The sequence below is a fragment of the Lagenorhynchus albirostris genome, chromosome 14 (assembly GCF_949774975.1).
Source record: "Lagenorhynchus albirostris chromosome 14, mLagAlb1.1, whole genome shotgun sequence".
Lineage (NCBI taxonomy): Eukaryota > Metazoa > Chordata > Mammalia > Artiodactyla > Delphinidae > Lagenorhynchus > Lagenorhynchus albirostris.
Window position 1 is genome coordinate 40,064,657 of NC_083108.1, and position 19,167 is coordinate 40,083,823.

The window sequence follows — 19,167 nt, forward strand, 5'->3', positions numbered from 1 at the left end:
TTGCTTCTCCTTGGATTTATCCTGTGTGGGACTCTCTGCACTTTGTGGACTTCATTGACTATTTCCTTCCCCATATTAGGGAAGTTTTCTTTTCTTTTTTTTTTTTTCCTCACACACACACACTGTACTTTATTTTAATAAGAGATGAATAGTGGGAAGTTTTCAACTATAATCTCTTCAAATATTTTCTCAGTCCCTTTCTTTTTCTCTTCTTCTTCTGAGACCCCTATAATTCGAATATTGGTGTGTTTAATGTTGTTCCAGATGTCTCTGAGACTGTCCTCAATTCTTTTCATTCTTTTTTCTTTATTCTGCACTGTGGTAGTTATTTCCACTATTTTATCTTCCAGGTCACTTATCTTTTTTTCTGCCTCAGTTATTCTGCTATTGATTCCTTCTAGAGAATTTTAATTTCATTTATTGTGTTGTTTATCATTGTTTGTTTGCTCTTTAGTTCTTCTAGGTCCTTGTTAAATGTTTCTTTTATTTTCTCCATTCTGTCTCCAATATTTTGGATCATGTTTACTATCATTATTCTGAATTCTTTTTCAGGTAGACTGCCTATTTCCTCTTCATATGTTTGGCCTGGTGGTTTTTACCTTGCTCCTTCATTTGCTGTGTAATTTCTCTGTCTTCTTATTTTCTTAACTTACTGTGTTTGGGGTCTCGTTTTCACAGTCTGCATGTTCATAGGTCCCATTGTTTTTGGTGGCTGCCACCAGTGGGTAAGGTTGGTTTAGTGGGTTTTGTAGGCTTCCTGGTGGAGGGGACTGATGCCTCTGTTCTGGTGGATGAGGCTGGATCTTGTCTTTCTGCTGGGCAGGACTGTGTCCAGTGGTGTGTTTTGGGGTATCTGTGAACTTAGTTTGATTTTAGGCAGGCTCTCTGCTAATGGATGGTGTTGTGTTCCTGTCTTGCTAGTTGATTGGTGTAGGGTGTACAGTACTGGAGCTTGCTGGTTGTTGAGTGGATCTGGGTCTTAGCATTGAGTTAGAGATCTCTGGAGGACTTCTAGCTGATTGGTATTATGTGAAGCCAGGAGGTCTCTGGTGATCCAATGTCCTGAACTCGACTCTCCCACCTCAGAGGCTCTGGCCTGACACCCAGCCAGAGTACCAAGACCCTGTCAGCCACACGGCTCAGAAGAAAAGGGTGGATAAAAAAGGGAAGGAAGAAAGAAAAGAAAAGAAAGTTATTAAAATAATTTTTTTAAAAAAATATTAAAGTAAAAAAAAGAAGAGAGCAACCAAACCAATAAACAAATCCACCAGTGATAACAAGCGCTAAAAACTAAACTAAGATAAACATATAAATCAGAAACTAGTCAGTTGCATACATCAAACCCAAAGTCTACATTTGCTCCCAAAGTCCACTGCCTCAATTTTAGGATGGTACATCATCTATTCAGGTATTCCACAGATGCAGCATACATCAGGTTGATTGTGGAGATTCAATCGGCTGCTCCTGAGGCTGCTGGGAGAAGTTTCCCTTTCTCTTCTTTGTTCTCACAGCTCCTGGGGTTCAGCTTTGGATTTGGTCCTGCCTCTGCATGTAGGTCTCCCTCTGACATCTGTTCGTCGCTCAGACAGGAGGTGGTTAATGGAGTGGCTGATTAGGGGGCTCTGGCTCATTCAGGCCAGGGGGGAGGGAGGGGTACGGAATGCAGGGTGAGCCTGCGGTGGCAGAGGCTTGAGTGACGTTGCAACAGCCTGAGGCACACCATGTGTTCTCCCGGGGAAGTTGTCCCTGGATCACGGGATCCTGGCAGTGGTGTGCTGCACAGGCTCCCAGGAGCAGAGGTGTGGATAGTGACCTATGCTTATGCACAGGATTTTTGATGGCTGCAGCAGCAGTGTTAGCATTTCATGTCAGACTCTGGTGTCTGTGCTGATAGCTGCGGCTCGCACCCATCTCTGAAGCTCGTTTAGGGAGTGCTGTGAATCTCCTCTCCTCGTGCACCCTGAAACAATGGTCTCTTGATCTTAGGCAGTTCCAGACCTTTTCCTGGATTCCCTCCCGGCTAGCTGTGGTGCACTAGCCCCTTCAGGCTGTGTTCATGCAGCCAACCCCAGTTCTCTCCCTGGGATCTGACGTTTGAAGCCCCAACCCCACCGCCCAGCTGGTGAGCAGACAAGCCTCTCAGGCCGGTGAGTGATGGTCAACAGGGATCCTCTGTGCGGGAATCTCTCCACTTTGCCCTCTGCACGCCTGTTGCTGTGCCTCCTCTGTGGCGCTGAAGCTTCCCCCTGCCCCATCTCATCCAATGAAGGGGCTTCCTAGTGTATTGAAACTTTTCCTCCTTCACAGCTCCCTCCCAGAGGTGCAGGTTCCGTCCCTATTCTTTTGTCTGTTTTTTCTTTTTTCTTTTGCTATACCCAGGTACGTGGGGAGTTTCTTGCCTTTTGGGAAGTCTGAGGTCTTCTGCCAGCATTCAGTAGGTGTTTTCTAGGAGCTGTTCCACACATAGGTGTAGTTTTGATATATTTGTGGGGAGGCAGGTGATCGTTACGTCTTACTCCTCCGCCGTCTTGAAGGTCCTCTGGTCTATCACTTCTGTTTTATATTCTTTCTTGGAAATCACCTCTCTGCTTATGTTATTGATCTCTTCTTGCATGTTATCTACTTTTTCCATTAGAGTCCTTCGCATATTAATCATAGTTGTTTTAAATTAATAGTCTTATAATGCCAACATCCCTGCCATGTTTGGGTCTGGTTTTTGAGGTATTTAAATAATTATAATTTATTAAAGCTGTTTCATGAACAGGCAGCTTAGAAATAGTATCTAGTTTAAACACTTAAGATTTCATTATATTATGAACCCACAGTTCCTTTTCCACAATTCAAAAACCAAAGGGCTCTCAGAAATAAAGTTTTTTAACATAAATTTGTGGCACACTCATTTTTGGCAAAATCTGATGTGAATTGACATGAAGCTATTTATGGTCTTTGTTTATCTAATTTAGTATACATATTCATATGATTTTGTGGAGAAACATTAATATATGTTATAGTGTGCTTCTGAGATATTTCAAACTATGTAGTTTATGCTCTGCATGCTCTATCTAAATCCAAACAAATTCTAAGTTCCAAACATATCTAGGACCAAGGCTTTTAAATAAAAGATTACAAACATGTAAATAATAATTTTTAATCTCATAATTCAAGACTTTTTTAATAGGTAGTATATTATTGTATAATTAAGTAGACATGGAGTCAGATAATATGGTTAGGGCATTTAATGGATGGGTTAAATAGGTGTACAGATAATTTCATTTACAATTTTAAAGGATAAGGTTGTATCTGGTATGTTGTTTAAGCATGAATAAACCTGAGATGTTGATAAGATAACTGATAAATAATACTCTCATTTACTAATTATCATGGTCTTCTTGCCCTCTTCTTCTAATGATTTTACATGCAACAGGGAATGCAGGGTTGATTTTGTTTTTAATTTTGTCCCAGCGACCTAAGAACAAACATGCTATGATGTCTATTTGAGTCTCACTTTTCAGATTTTACATTTGTAATGTAAAAGTTCATGTGCATTACATATTGTTGTTCTGTAGTTGGCCATTTCCCAGACACCTCCCTTCAGAAGTAAATATCAAAGGAAAACAGTCTCATATTCCTGTAAGATCTGAAAATTATATAAATAATTGAAATATATAGATATAATTGAAGTATATATGTTTATATATGTTATATATACATACATATATATATGGATTTGGATAACATTCAGTGAAGTCTACTGCTATGAACAGATCTAAACCTGACATATAATTCCAAGAATTCAAATGAATTTTGTCCTCAGTGCTAAGATTTCTGGGATGCTCTGACAGAATCATATCTTATTTAGAGTTTCTCCCCTAGACAAAGACTCACGTTTCTCTTAAGGTCATCAGTAAAGGTCTGTGTTATCTAATATAGCAGCCACTAACCACATGTGGTTATTATTATCATTGCTATTATTGATGATGATATTGCTGTCACTTACTACTAATACTTATTTTTAAACTAAGACAAATGAAACAAGATTAAATATTTAATATGCAAGTTAAAAGGATTTTAAAATAGATATCAGGCTTGGCAATTTTGTCATATCAATTGTTTTTTTATTGTCTAAAGCCTAGGATGGTGAAATTATTACCAAATATTGTGAAAATATTTATATAACCCCACTCCCTTGTAAATAAAAACAGTAATAGTGCCTTAAAACCACTACAGTATTATAATCATTTGAATTGTCGGTGATAGTATTAATGATTGGGAGTTCAGTTCACTTCCAAGGCTCACTTTCACCTAAATTTGAACTCTGAGAAGAAAAAATATGTTCTTCTAAAGACATATGAGATAGTATTACAGTAAATTTAGGGTTTGGGGGAAAATACATTAATAGCATATATAACATTGTTCATTTTTTTAAAAGTACCTAACAAAATCTAATTATTATTTACATTAGATGTTCTGAGATATGATACCTACATTTACCTTTTGTTATTTTAATTGTAGGACTGAAGTGGGATATTGGAAGATAAATTTTGCCCTTTGGGGATTTCTCCTTTAGGGTGATAGGTTAATAATTTAAGTAGTTGTGTTTGAACCTTTAAAAGAAGAGTTAAATCAGGGATTCATATCTTTACTTATCAGGTCAAAAGACTTCTGTAATGTGATTATATTCTCACCTTGTAATGAAAGAGAAAAGCAGTATCCCTGACATCTATCTCTAGAAGCTTCAAGAACATACAGTTTGTTGGATTCTTCCTCTTAAAAGTGGTATAATCATTTAAGCTTCAGGTTGAAAGAAACCTGAAATGTCATTCCTAGCACATATTTCTGTCATCATTTGTAAATAAAAATAAAAACCTTGACAAATTGGTTAAAATACATATCATATTCTCTCAGGAGCAATTCCTTCACATTGAAGTATATAGTAACTTCAAATAAAATGTGCTACTTTTGACTTACAGCTTCTCTTTCTAAGTGGAATAAGCAGAGTGATGGTGCAATTATTTTTTCTATTAGAGAAACTTCAGTAATGATTGGCACCGTAGGCACATGTTCCAGGAAAAAAATATGAGAATCAGTTGTTCCAAACCCATTTTAGAATGATGGCTTATACTCTCTTCCCTACCCTCACTCCTTCAGATTTTGTGCTTGGAAATGTGCGTTAATACCTAAGATAATTTGTTATCTGTTTAGTGTTTAATCTCTCAGTATGATTTCAATGCATGTTTCTAAGACCCTCCATCCTCAGAAAAATTGCTTCTTATAGATGACTTCCTATCATGAATAAATTAAATTATATTCATCAGAATAAAAAGTTTTATGTTTAGAATAGCAAGAGAGATCACTGCCTTTTCTACTTCTGACTCACCATGTAACAGTGGTACTAGTAATTAAAATTTATAATCAATATGTAAAATAAAACTAATAGTAATAATAAGGGTAAAAGAAAACAACTGTATATGAAAAGGAAGTAAGGAAGATAGAATGTGTTTTTTGGATAAGGTAAGGTATGAAGGCCATTTTTTTGCTTGGTTTTGGGTTTTTGGTGGGTTTTTTGTTGTTGTTGTTTATTGGGTTTTGGGATTTTTTTGCTTTTTTGTTTTGGTAAGGGACAAAAAGTAAGTTTTTCCTAACTAAAATGATTGTTGCAGAATAAGAAAGCAAAAAAAAAAAAATGATAGGACAAAAGCTGAATGGATATAGAAAGGTACAGAAATTTGTAGAAAAGAAGTTTTATGTGTGAGTTCAAAGCTGGCTAAAATTGAATAGGTTTATTTATAAGTGTTTTTAAAAAGAGTTCAAAACTAGGATTTAATTTTCTGTCTGTTAAAAAGCACAAAAATTCTTAGATTATTGGTCTGCTTTTAATAAAAGATTATAAAAGGTTTATCTTTACCTTTAATGTAACCTGCCTAGGAAACAAGGATTCTGTGTCTTATGAAAATAGTTCCTCTGTAGTTGGTAGTGTTTGGTGATCATTTTACAATATATACAAATGTAGAATATGTGGCTATTGAACACTTGAAATATGACTAGTCTGAGATGGACTGTAAGTGTAAAACATGCTAGATTTCAAAGATAAATTATAAAAAGAGAATGCACACTATCTCATTAATATAAAAAAATAAAATAAAATGGAACCAACCTTGAAAATTTCCTGAGCAGACAAGACCACTTTAGTCATACAAGCAAAACTTAATTTAGCTTATTTTGCGAGACTGACTTGACCTGGGTCATTTCTTACTTGTGTCTCTGAAAAACCATAAGCAAAACTTAAACTGTTACCCAAAATTGAAATGAGGTAACAATTAACTGATTCCCTACCATTATCATTTAAGAAAATTCTAGGGACTTCCCTGGCAATCCAGTGGTTAGAACTCCGTGCTTCTACCGCAGGGGGCACATGTTTGATCCCTGGTTGGGCAACTAAGATCCCACATGTCGTGTGGTGTGGCCCAAAAAATATTCTTCAAAAAGGAAAATTCTAATATTATAACCACTGTGAAGAATAAATAATCACGGCCTCCCTACTATATAAGATGCCTTGTAACAATATCCCCCTGAGCCTCATTCCATGTTTTAGTTTGAGTGTTCTCAGTTCAAGAACTGTCTTTTTGGTGTGTGCACAATAAACTTTTTACTATTAGTAATCTTTATTTTCCAGTGAAAACTAGGTAGTAGGCAATTGTGAACTATTATATATTAGCATTACATTGTGGGTTACCAAATTTATTAATACATAATTATAAAAACTTACAGTTTTTAGAGATATGTTTTTATAGTACAATTTTTTTTTTTTTTTTTTTTTTGCGGTACGTGGGCCTCTCACTGTTGTGGCCTCTCCCGTTAGTGGAGCGCCGGTTCTGGACGTGCAGGCTCAGCGGCCATGGCTCACGGGCCCAGCCGCTCCGCGGCATGTGGGATCTTCCCGGACGGGGGCACGAACCCGTGTCCCCTGCATTGGCAGGCAGACTCTCAACAACTGCGCCACCAGGGAAGCCCTATAGTACAATTTTTAATGTGACAGGCCATTTTGTTAATAAACCCAAGTATTTTTTGTCTCTCTGTAAAAATTTAAAAACCAAAAGTAGATAGACTTATGTTTAGCATTTAATGTTTCAGTATATTATCTTAATTGGAAATGATTTAGATATTTAATGAATATCCATTATTTAGTTTAATAGTATAATATTATTTGCATTTATTTAAAATTTTTTGACAATTATGCTTTGATTAGACATTAAACAGTTAACCATAATCTTATTTTTCTTGTTGACAAATTTTGTAACCTGTGAACCAGGAATCAGGTTCTCATCAGTCATCAGATCTGATGGCTGCTTGATCTTGGACTTCCCAGCCTCCAGAACTGTGAGAAATAAGTGTTTTTGTTTAAGCCACCCAATCTGTAGTATTTTTGTTATAGCAGCTCAAATGGATGAAGACTAGCAGCATCTGCATCACCTGGGCAGTTGTTAGAAATCAAAATTCTTGGGCCCCACTCCAGACCTACTGAATGGGGTCCAGTGCTCTATATTTGAAAAGATCCTTTGGGTGATTCTGATGCATGCCAAATGAGAGAACCACCTGCTAGCCAACTAATACCTTGAAGAACAAGCTTGAAAAAAAGGTTTAATATCATTTTGAAGCGCCAAAAAGGTAGCTATGTTTTTTTAAATTATTAAGTGAGAGAGATTTCCTTTCAGATGTTATGAAATGGAGTGACTTTCATATAACTAAAATTTCATGAGAATCTCCAAAGTAATTATTAATTTTTGGACAAACACTTGGAAAATGTCAAAATGAAGTATCAAATGTGACTTATTTATCCAAAACTGCTTATGAAGAATTAATCTCAATCTTGGGAAATCATATACATAATGGTAAGCCAGTAAACAAAATAACAAATACCAATCCTTGGTTATACAAATGTGTAATTGCAAATTCACATGCATAAGTAATAATACAGAGATATGTTATGTACACTTCACACAGTGGAATTATGACCTTTCAATTGCCATGTGGAAAGATCTTTTGGACCTTTTGAATAAAATATGTGAGAAATTACAGACCCTTAATTTGAAATATATAAAGGCTTTGTTGTCTTTATATTGATTCACTTTGCTATAAAGCAGAAACTAACACACCATTGTAAAGCAGTTATACTCCAATAAAGACATTTAAAAAAATAGTAATGGGGTGTAAAAAAAATCAACAAAAATAAGAAGTGAAATCGATCAACATTTTGACACTGACTAGTAAGTGACTTGTAATGAAAATGTCCAGGTCTTACTAAAGACAGTATTTCCTTGGGAGGAAGGAAAATACACTTAATGAAGAGAAATTAATTATATTAACAAGTTGGAAGAAGATTTAAATTTCACATTGGATTTGACAAAAGATACTGATATCAATGAAGAAAACATAAAACTCATAAATGTCACTTTAATGAAGACATCAGTCACTTCCCAAGAAAACTTAAGATGCCCTAAATATTAAAGGAACTTGATTAAGGTTTCCCCAACTGAAAACAGTGTAACAATTTGCATGATATTAGCAATATTTAATTTGAAGAGCAAAGGAAAGTTTCGAAACTATCAACAATAAAAGACATTTCCATCAGATATGCTGAAGTAAAGACTGAATTATTTTTCTATTCTCTTTATAGAATATGATAATACAAAATCATTGTCATATGAAGAAGTAATCAAAGAGCATGCAGCCAAGAAATGTGGAAAGGAAACAGTATTATAGAGATGGGCCAAGGCGTTATTTAATTTTTAAAATATTATTTTTCTACATTTTGTGATGGTTGTAGCATTTATAAGCTTTTTAGAATCTTTTAATTTACTGTGGTTTTTCTCATTTTAATTAAATATTCACTTTTCTAACTAATTTTTCAAATGCACCGCCTCTCCAAACTTTATAACTTTCAGACCTCAAAAAATTTGGATCCATTCAATCCTATGAGCCTAGAACAATGCTCTAAGTATTAAGTAGTGCTTCTTTAAATGTTTTTGAATAAATGACTGTCATGTAAAAATATTCAAAATGGAGGAGATATAAAACTAATTACAGGGCTTCCCTGGTGGCGCAGTGGTTGAGAGTCCACCTGCTGATGCAGGGGACACGGGTTCATGTCCCGGTCCGGGAAGATCCCACATGCCGCGGAGCAGCTGGGCCTGTGAGCTGTGGCCACTGAGCCTGCGCGTCCGGGGCCTGTGCTCCACAACGGGAGAGGCCACAACAGTGAGAGGCCCGCGTACTGCAAAAAAAAAAAAAAACACCCCACAACTAATTACAAAATTTATACATCTTAAAATTCATTTTGAAAGTTTAAAGTCATTTAAAAATAGAGAATATAATACATAGAACTACTAATACCCATCACCCAAATTCAACAGTGGTTAAGACTTTCCACATTTTTTTTATTTTCCACTTTTTTCCTTTTCTTTCCTGCAGTATTTAAAAGTAAATCCCAGATATCCACATCATTTCATCCCTTCATTCCTCAATTTCTGCCTCTAACAAATGTGGACATTTTCTTACATAAACATTTACTTAACCAAATGTTAGGTTATTACATCTAATCTAATACGTAAAAAAGTATTCAATGTTTTTACCTAATAACCTCATCCATAGTCACATCTTCCCAATTTTCTCAAAATTATCTTTTGCATTGGGTTTATTTGGATCACGATACAAAGTCAACACATTTCATTTTATTAAACCTTTTAAATCTCTTCTCATATATCACGGTTTTTTTCTGTGTCATTAACATATTGCTGAACCAAAGTCAATTGTCCTGCACGATGTCTCATAGTTTGGATTTGTCTGTCTGCTTTCTCTTGTGTCTTTTAACTTGTTATTTTATCTGCCTTATTTCCTATAAATGGAAGTTAGCTTCAGAATAGTGGTTCTCAAACTTGAGCTGCATCAGAATTCCCCTGGAAGGTAAGTTAAAACAGGGGTCCCCAACACCCGGGCCAGATACCAGTACCAGTCCACAGCCTGTTAGGAACTGGCCACACAGCAGGAGGTGAGCAGCGGGCAAGCAAGTGAAGCTTCATCTGCCGCTCCCCATTGCTCCCCATCATTCGAATTACTGCCTGAACCATCCCCTCCCCGACCCCAGTGTCCGTGGAAAAATTGTCTTCCATGAAACCGGTCCCTGGTGCCAAAAAGGTTGGGGACTGCTGTGTTAAAACACAGATTTTGGGCCCAGCCCCAAAGTGTCTGATTCAGGTGATCTGGGATGGAGGTCAATAATTTGCATCTCTAATAAGTTCCCAGGAGATGCAGTTACTTCTGATCTAACAGGCACACTTTGAGAACCACTGTTTCTAGACTTAGGTTTGATTCAATTCAAAGTCTTTTTTCTTTTTTTCATGCGCTTGCTTCTTAAGTTATGCTGTATGCTTCGTTTTGCATCATTTTGCATCACATCAGATGGCACACAGTGTCTGGTAATCACACTTTTAATGATGTTAAGAATGCCCAGTAGATTCAGTAATGAATAACTGATATTTTAAAAAATAACTTGCTGAATTCAGTGAAGTTGCAGGATACAAAATCAATATATAGAAATCTGTTGCATTTCTACGCATTAATAATGAACTACCAGAAAGAGAAATTAAGAAAACAATCCCATTTACAATTGCATCAAAAAGAATAAAATAATTATGAATAGATTTAACCAAAGAGGTGAAATTCTCTGACCACAGAGTAAGCACACTTTCTTTCAAAGTAAAGTTAAGCTTCCTATCTGTGAGAATTTTTCTAGGTCTGGAGCTGGCAGTTCTGTTCAGGTGTGAAATGTGGGAAAAGGAAAATGCCAATATATTTCCAAGAAGGTCTTTGCTAAGGACGGTCGCATGTTATCTCAAGAGGAATGAGTGGAGTATATAACTAAGACAAAAATCTAATCTTGTCCACATAAACCAACACCTGTGTTTTGAGGATAGGCAGGTATATATTTTCCATAGGGCATAAGTTGTGATTCTTTATCTTTGTATTTTTTAAGATCTAATTTGGATATTTTGGATTTACACATGGAATATGAAAATAATTGTTCCTCAAGGGGAGGCTTGTTTAGGGTATGATCATCCAAAGTTTTATTGAGGTGGCACAGGTTTATGAGGCAATGACTGCCATATGTTATGTGGGTTATTAGGAGGCCTCTAGTAATTATTATTGTCTGATTCTATATTATCACCCTAATACCCATATTCCCCCATTTGTTAAAGAGGACTATTTTTTTTTTAACTTCCATCATTCTTTGGCAAAGACTAGTCTTTTGTTTTACTACTTTATTTATTTATTTTTGCTGTGTTGGGTCTTAGTTTCTGTGCGAGGGCTTTCTCTAGTTGTGGCAAGCGGGGGTCACTCTTCATCGTGGTGCATGGGCCTTTCACTGTCGCGGCCTCTCTTGTTGCGGAGCACAGGCTCCAGACGCGCAGGCTCAGTAGTTGTGGCTCACGGGCCTAGTTGCTCCACAGCATGTGGGATCCTCCCAGACCAGGGCTCGAACCTGTGTCCCCTGCCTTAGCAGGCAGATTCTCAACCACTGCTCCACCAGGGAAGCCCTAAAAAGGACTATTTTTAAAACAGTTATAGATTCACAGCAAAATTGAGAGGAAGGTACAGGGATTTCCCATATTCCCACTTCCCTTTACACATGCCTAGTTTCTCTGTTATCAGCATCACTGACCAGAGTGGTACACATGTTACAATTGACACATGTTACAATTGATGAACCTAAACTGATGAATTATAATTACCCAAAGTCCATAGTTTATATTGTTTCACTCATGGTATTGTACATTTACGGATTTGTACAAATGTTTAATGACATGTATGCACCACTATAGTATCATACATAGTATTTTCATCGCCCTAAAAATCTTCTGTGCTCCATCTATTCATCTCTCCCCACCCCCTAAACCCTGGCAACCACTGATCTTTTTACTGCGCCTAGTTTTGCCTTTTCTAGAATGTCACATAGTTGAAAACATACAATATATAGTCTTTTCCATTGGCTTCTTTCACTTAGTAACTTGTATTTAAGGTTCTTCTGTGTCTTTTCATGGCTTGATAGCTCATTTCTTTTAGTATTAAATATTATTCCATTATCTGGTCAACCACAGTTTATTTACCCATTCACCTACTGAAGCACGTCTTGGTTCCAGGTTTTGGCAATTATGAATAAAGCTGCTAGGAACATTAATGTGCAGGTTTTGTGCAGAGATAAAATTTTAATTCCTTGGGTAAATACCAAGGAGCACAATTGCTGGATCATACGATGAATATGTTTAGTTTCGGAAGAAAAAGCAAGACTATCTTCCAAAGTGGCAGTACTGTTTTGCATCCTACCAGCAACGCATGAGGGTTTCTGTTGCTTCACATTCTCTCCAGCATTTAGTGTTGTCAGTGTTCCAGATTTTGACCATTTTAATAAGTGTGTAGTGATACTGTTGCTTTAATTTGCATTTCCCCAATGATATACGATGTGGAGCATATTTTCATATGCCTGTTTGCCATCTGTATATCTCCTTAGGTGAGCTGTCTCTTAAGGTCTCTGGCCCATATTTTAATCAGGTTGTTTTCTTGTTGTTGAGCTTCAGTGTTCTTTGTAGGTTTGGGATAACTGTCCTTTTACAGATGTGTCTTTTGCAAAGATTTTCTTTCAGTCTGTGGCTTATCTTCACTCCCCAATATTTTAAGACCAAAGCCTTTGTAGTAAAAGGAAAACTACAGTCTGAAGTGCCAACTCTGTAGAGAACCTTTCTTAGATGCTGTGAAGGTAAAGGTGGAAGACTATATGTTGATTCCTATCTCAGTCTAGCTTGAAGGAAAATGCATATTAACATGAAAAAAAAAGTAGAGAGCAGCTGTGGTGTTTAATTCTGTGTCCAGTGCCATTGGCTATTAAGAGTTCACAGTGGAGGGAAAGATTGAAGTTGACTGAGGTAGAAGTGGGAATCTTTGTGGAAATTGAACTTAATCTGATTGACCTGGAAAGCTAGTTAGTTCTTCAACAGTGAGATAGGTGAGAAATGACACTCCATCTGAGAAACATAATTCAGTGTTACAAAACTTTCAGTTTATATCATAGAAGAAAAAACTTTGATTATGCTCTAGATTTAGATCCTGAATATTCTCAGATCTGTAATGGGTTTTCTTTACCTTGAGTGACTAGGACCATAAATCCTTTGTGGTTCCATAGTGGTACTGTTAGTAGCAGATGGCTGGCTCCTGTGTCTCACATCATATCTAAAAAGAATAGATTAGCCCAGCATATTTGCATCCAGATAAGTGTATTATAACACTTTAAAATATTGCACATGCCATTTAAAAAGCATATATAGTATATTTTTCAAACTTACGGAATATTTGCCTTATATTTGATTAGGTAATTCCACCTTGTTAATGATCTGAACTATAAAAATATGCCTTTTTTTCACTTTTAATGTCAGTGACCTATTCTAGTTTTGTTATCCCCCCTCTGACTATGTAGTAATAATATATTAGTGCAATCCTCAAAGCATGCAACACATATGTTATCATTGTATGGAGGCATTTTTGAATGCTGATGATTTAAAATTTCCCATTTTAAATGCTTTCAAAAGCATTAGACTATGTTGATAGATTTGAAGATAGCTGCTCTTGTTTACAGAATTGTTTTCTATTTAGCTGGGGCCACCTGGGTATCTAAGTCATCATATGTGAAATTTGGGTTATTAATTTGACCTTGTAATGATTGATTTCTGTACTAGTCCAGGCTCCATTGCAAATGATCTAAATTCAGATTTAAGCAAAAATATGAAGTGGGGAGATGGAGAGGATATAGTATCACACAGCTGAAAGGTCCATGGGTTAATTTAATTTCAGGCACAGTTGAATCTAGATGCTCAAATGATGTTATCAGGTCTATTTCTATTCCGCTTAGCTCTGCTGGATTCAACTTGATTTTAGTTACAGGCACACTTTCTTCACTTGGAGGTGAAGTCAAGGCACTCATGCCTAGGGGAGAGGAGGTTGTTGCCCATAGCATTGGCACTTTGACCTGGCAAAGCAGGGGCTGATTCTGAAAGGAACAGGTGCTGGGCTAACAAACAAGTAAAAGCTACCACAGCAGGACCAATGGTTGGTCTTGGCCACAATTACCAACGTTTGTGAAAATTGTCTTGGTTGGCATTCATCTTCTCTTGTACATTACAAAGCACTAAGCTTAACAAATGGCTAGGAGGAAACCTAGTTGCTTTTTTCTAAACCAAAATCAGATGCCATCTTTCGACTCATAGACAAATTATAAACTGATTTTAAAGCATGTTTTCCTAGCAGTCCTAGTATCAGTATTTTCTATAGTCCTTGTTGGGCAAATCAATTAAATATACCTACCCCTCAGTTTCCTTATCTGTTTCAAGAATACTAATGCAGTTAGACTGACTAAGCTCTGAGGTCATTTCTAGTTCAAAGAATATGTGATTCAGTGATTCTTTTATAAAACTGAGTACAGGTTGGGTTTTTTTTGGAATATGTATATTGAATGGAAACAGTAATTGCTCTCAAAAAGCTACATTCAATAAATCTTTCTGCAGTTATAGAAATGTACTCTGTGGCTATTAAGCACTTGAAATGTGACTGAGAAAATGAATTTTTAATTTGATTTCATTTAAGCTAATTTTGATTTAAATTAAAATAGCCACAGCTCTAGAATTATCAACTTATTTAAACCAGATTTTTGAGAAATGATTGACATTAAAAATAAAACAAAATTTATAAGCTTGTGCAAGGAATTTCAAAGCAGCAATTTCCCATTTTCTTTTCAGTCCCCTGCACATAGCTATTCAAGCTACGACTCGGGCAAAAATGAGAGTGTAGACCGAGGTGCTGAGGACCTGTCCCTAAACAGGGGAGATGAGGATGAAGATGACCACGATGACCACGAAGATTCTGAGAAAGTTAACGAGACAGATGGCGTTGAGGCCGAGCGTCTGAAAGCTTTTAATGTGAGTCCTGCCACCCTACCATTATGGCTGAGTTTTTTACCACTTCACTTTCATGTTGTTGCTTGTTGGTAACTGTGGCTACTTTAGAGACATGTTTGTTTAATTTACAGAAGGATTTAAAAAGTACATGAAACACTCTTAGCCAACCAGACACCAGAATGGCTGTGTTTTGTTTAGAATTTTAAAGCCAAACGTGAGCTGAAAACTGCACTTGTGCTGTGTGAGTATGCATGTTTACCTAGCGGATGAAGGGAGCCTCAGCTTATCCCTCGGAAGCGTCTGCCCGTCATCCGTTATTTTCTTTGCTTTCCCAGCTTATCTAATTATGCATGAAAAAAGAGTCAATTGTTTGTTTTCGGAGATTAGTATACTGTGCAGTGTAGCAATGTAAACAGTCACATTATTAATAGAGAATTTTATGGGGTGCTCAATCGTCACAGTCTACTGTTATTTCTTGATTTTTTTCTACGCAATAGTCTATACTTTCTGTCTGTCTGTCTGTCTGCCTTTCTCTCTCTCTTTCTCTCTCTGTTTTTTAACCCAACCATTTAGAAAGTCTGTAAAGGGTGTTTGCTTAAAATTTCTGGCTTTCCATTGCAAAGTTCTCCAGTGCATAAACCAGACAAGACTATTTTCCTATCAGTAATCAAGACAGGAAGCTAGGAACAGCAGAGAGCAGCCCTCCAAACCCTTCTCCTCTGTCTCCCTCTTGCCAACAGATGTTTGTCAGGCTGTTTGTAGATGAAAACTTGGACCGAATGGTCCCAATCTCTAAGCAGCCCAAAGAAAAGATCCAGGCTATCATTGACTCATGCAGGCGACAATTCCCTGAGTATCAAGAGCGTGCCCGAAAACGCATACGTACTTACCTCAAGTCCTGCAGGCGGATGAAAAGAAGTGGTTTTGAGATGGTGAGTTTTGAATTAAAACACAGCCCTAGATTCCATCCAAATCCCACATGTAACCATGACACAATTTTTTTTTTCATCTTAGTGTCTTTTTAATTTTTTCCATAACGTCAGGTCCAAGGGGTTTTTGTTTGCTTGTTTGTTTTTTCTCCTTTTCATCTTCCTGAAGTATTTATCCCCTTTGTTGATTCAATAAGACACACCTTGTGAGACCAGTGCTCACAAGCCTAGGTACCATGTCCTAGGAAATGAGGGTCATGTGAGTGAACAGCAGTGAGAGCCAGCATCTCATTCTTGTGTGTTTCCTTTCTGTTACTGCTAAAGCAGATCTAAGGTTATTCAAGTCTTGAACTGAAGCACCCGTGGTTGCTTTAGACGGCCTGTGAGAATGGCTTTCTCTGGGACAAAAGGAAATGGATGGCTCCATCTAAGTAATACTATTTTCATACCAACAGTTAACAAATAGCAGGCCTTGAAAATAAAGGTCAGGGAATGAAAATCCTTATGTGAAAAATAAGGCTTTTGTGTACTCGGTATATTTGTGTACTTGTCTTGTGGATGGTTAACATGAGCGTTTAGATTCAGCTGGGCTTTTTATAGATGGATGATATTATGCCAGTGTTAGATATTTATGGGTGGAAATTAGACAGTGTTGTTTGACCTTTATTCTATCTTACCTTGATGGAATTGTTATACTAGAAGTAGTTTTTACAATGTATTTTAAAACTTTCTTTATAGTTTTATGTATTTGAGTGGACATGTATTAGAAATTTTCTGAAACTATTTTCATTGTACTTTTGAGAAGGCTCCATAAATACCAAGACTCTTCGTGCTTGTGATCAGTGCCTCCAATTTATTAGGTGTGATGGAACAGGAGTTGGTATAGCTATAGGAGAGGTTTCAGAGTATGCCAATAGGAGAAATAGTTTTCCAGATATAAATGAAATGAATAACAAGTAATACCTCCTATATTATCTAGTTTTCTACAATGGCTTCTAAAAATATCTTTGATATTTTTAAAAGAAAAACGACCATTTCTTATAGAGAGGCAGTCTGCCAAGATGGTCACTAACACAAGGCTCGGTCCCTGGAGAGCTTGGTCTGGAGTTCTGGGTCCACCAGTTTGTAGCTATGTGACCCGGGCAAGGTGCTTCAACTTTCTGAGCTCAGGTCCCTCCTCTGGAAATGAGAATAATTCCTAATTTATAGTGCTGACAGGATTATATAAATTGTCATGTAAAGCTCGACAAGTCATTTTTGACACATAGTAACCACTCAATAAATCTGAACTCTGAAAATATAATCAACCAAATATTATTTAATCCATCGTCTGAAAAAAAGCTACCCAAAATATTTGTATTATAAAATCACAGAACACTACATTTAAGAATTTGCTTACTTCTTAGAATAACTATATTGAAGTTGGAGTTTGTTGTACCTAAGTTACTTTAAAATAAAATAGCATAGTTGTGCCTGATGAAATTAAATTATGACAGTTGAGGTGGTATGGTATAAGAGAGGAGAGATTGCTTGAAGAAAATACAGCTACTTCCCCCATTATTGAATTCTTTAAAAGTTATTGTCACCCAATAGGAGAAAGATGACAGACAGAAAGGATATCTAACCAGGAATAAAAGCCCAGAATCCTGGCTTTGACATCGGTTCATCATCAAATTGGCAGTTGTTGTAAAATTCCAGTAGAAACTAAGTATGTCTCATTCAGTGCACAATGCATAATATATACTTTCCTCTTTCAGTAACAATAAAGATAATAATGTTATATACCATGATTTTATTTTACCAGCATCTGGCACTACTATTTCTTCTAAATCTTTTAATGTTATTTAGAGATTCTTTTCTTTGGTAAAATTTATCTTATTTTCCATTTATTAATAATTCTTTAAAAGAAAAAAAATCATTGTCATGTAGAATTCTTAATTTCTCAAAGATGTATTTGAGATAATCACAGGTTTTTTATTAGTTATATTTATTTACCAAATATGAACATCTATTTGATATAAACTTTGTGCTACGCATAGAGAAAGACAAAAAGTTAATATAAAATGAAGTAGGTTTACAAACTAATCTTGAAGGAAATAATGCTGTAAAGAAATGCTATTGTATTTCATATTTAATAATTTTCATTTGTTCATTTTTTATTCACTTATTCAATATATGTATAATGTGCATAACATCATGCAAAGTAATGAGAAATACAAAAGATGCCTGACTTGTTAATTAAGAAAAGTTAACATGTTCCCTGATCATCATGATTCTTTGAGATTACAAGTTGTGGGAAGTGAAGTGCTTAAATAATAATATAAGGCCTAATATAAATAAATGTTAAATGAACAACATAGATGAAAATTGATATTGTAGTTTAGCCCATTTTTAAAAAATACATTGCTCAGTAATGCACTATTGGAATAAAAATTAAATTTGCCATCTAGTTAACACTTGGAATTTTGATTGGCTTTATGTATCACTTCATTGTCATGCAGCATGTCATCATTTTGAACACTCATCCTTACCTGCAACAAATAGGAAAAGGCATGACTAGGGCAGATAGTAATTACAACTAAATATTGTACATTAATATTTTTTTGCCTTTATAATTTAAAATCTTAAAATAAGATAATATCCATGGTTTTAAAAAATTGAAACATTAAAAAATATTTTCTTATATTGTTTTTGCTGTAGGTAGACATGAAGAAAATGTATCATTTTTAATATATGATTATCTTTACATGCCAATTATTTTGTAGTACTTAGTAAGTCAACAAAGCAACCTAGAGAAGTTTTTAATATATTTGTAAAGTAGAATTGTAGGAGTATTTGATAGGGGACTCCGTATTATAAAATGAAAGTGGCATTCAGCAAGCTTAGCTCATCCAGTTACTTAGGATCTCTAATCCAGCAGACTCTTTAAGTAAAGCAAAACACAAAATATTGAATTATGTGTTCCCTACTGACTTTGATTAAGAAATTCAAAGAGATATTCCCATAGAAGTGGTTTATGACAACTTATATTAGTATTATACTTGACATTGTTGACATTCACTCTAATTTTCTGCTGCTAATACAAAGTCTATTCATGTTTAATTAGTCTACACTATCCCTTAAGAATTTACAACACAAGTACTTTTCATTGACTTCCCTGAATGCATACAAATATTAGAGTATATATTTATGCATTCTTATTTCACTGAAATTATTAAGACCCCAAAGGTCTTAATTGCTGA

The 19,167-nt window shown here is 35.8% G+C and overlaps 1 protein-coding gene across 8 annotated transcripts in view; it reads left to right on the plus strand.

Moving 5' to 3' along the window:
* The window catches only part of NOL4 (nucleolar protein 4), a 394,246-nt gene that overhangs the window by 268,845 nt on the left and 106,234 nt on the right, over positions 1-19,167 (plus strand). For 5 of the 8 annotated variants that reach the window (XM_060120683.1, XM_060120684.1, XM_060120685.1 and 2 more), the window contains one exon: positions 14,838-15,017. In XM_060120683.1, the coding sequence (XP_059976666.1) occupies positions 14,838-15,017 (180 nt within the window). Of the gene's footprint in view, positions 1-14,837; positions 15,018-15,736; positions 15,929-19,167 lie in introns of all 8 variants that reach the window. The other 3 variants (XM_060120681.1, XM_060120682.1, XM_060120687.1) reach the window with 1 other exon arrangement.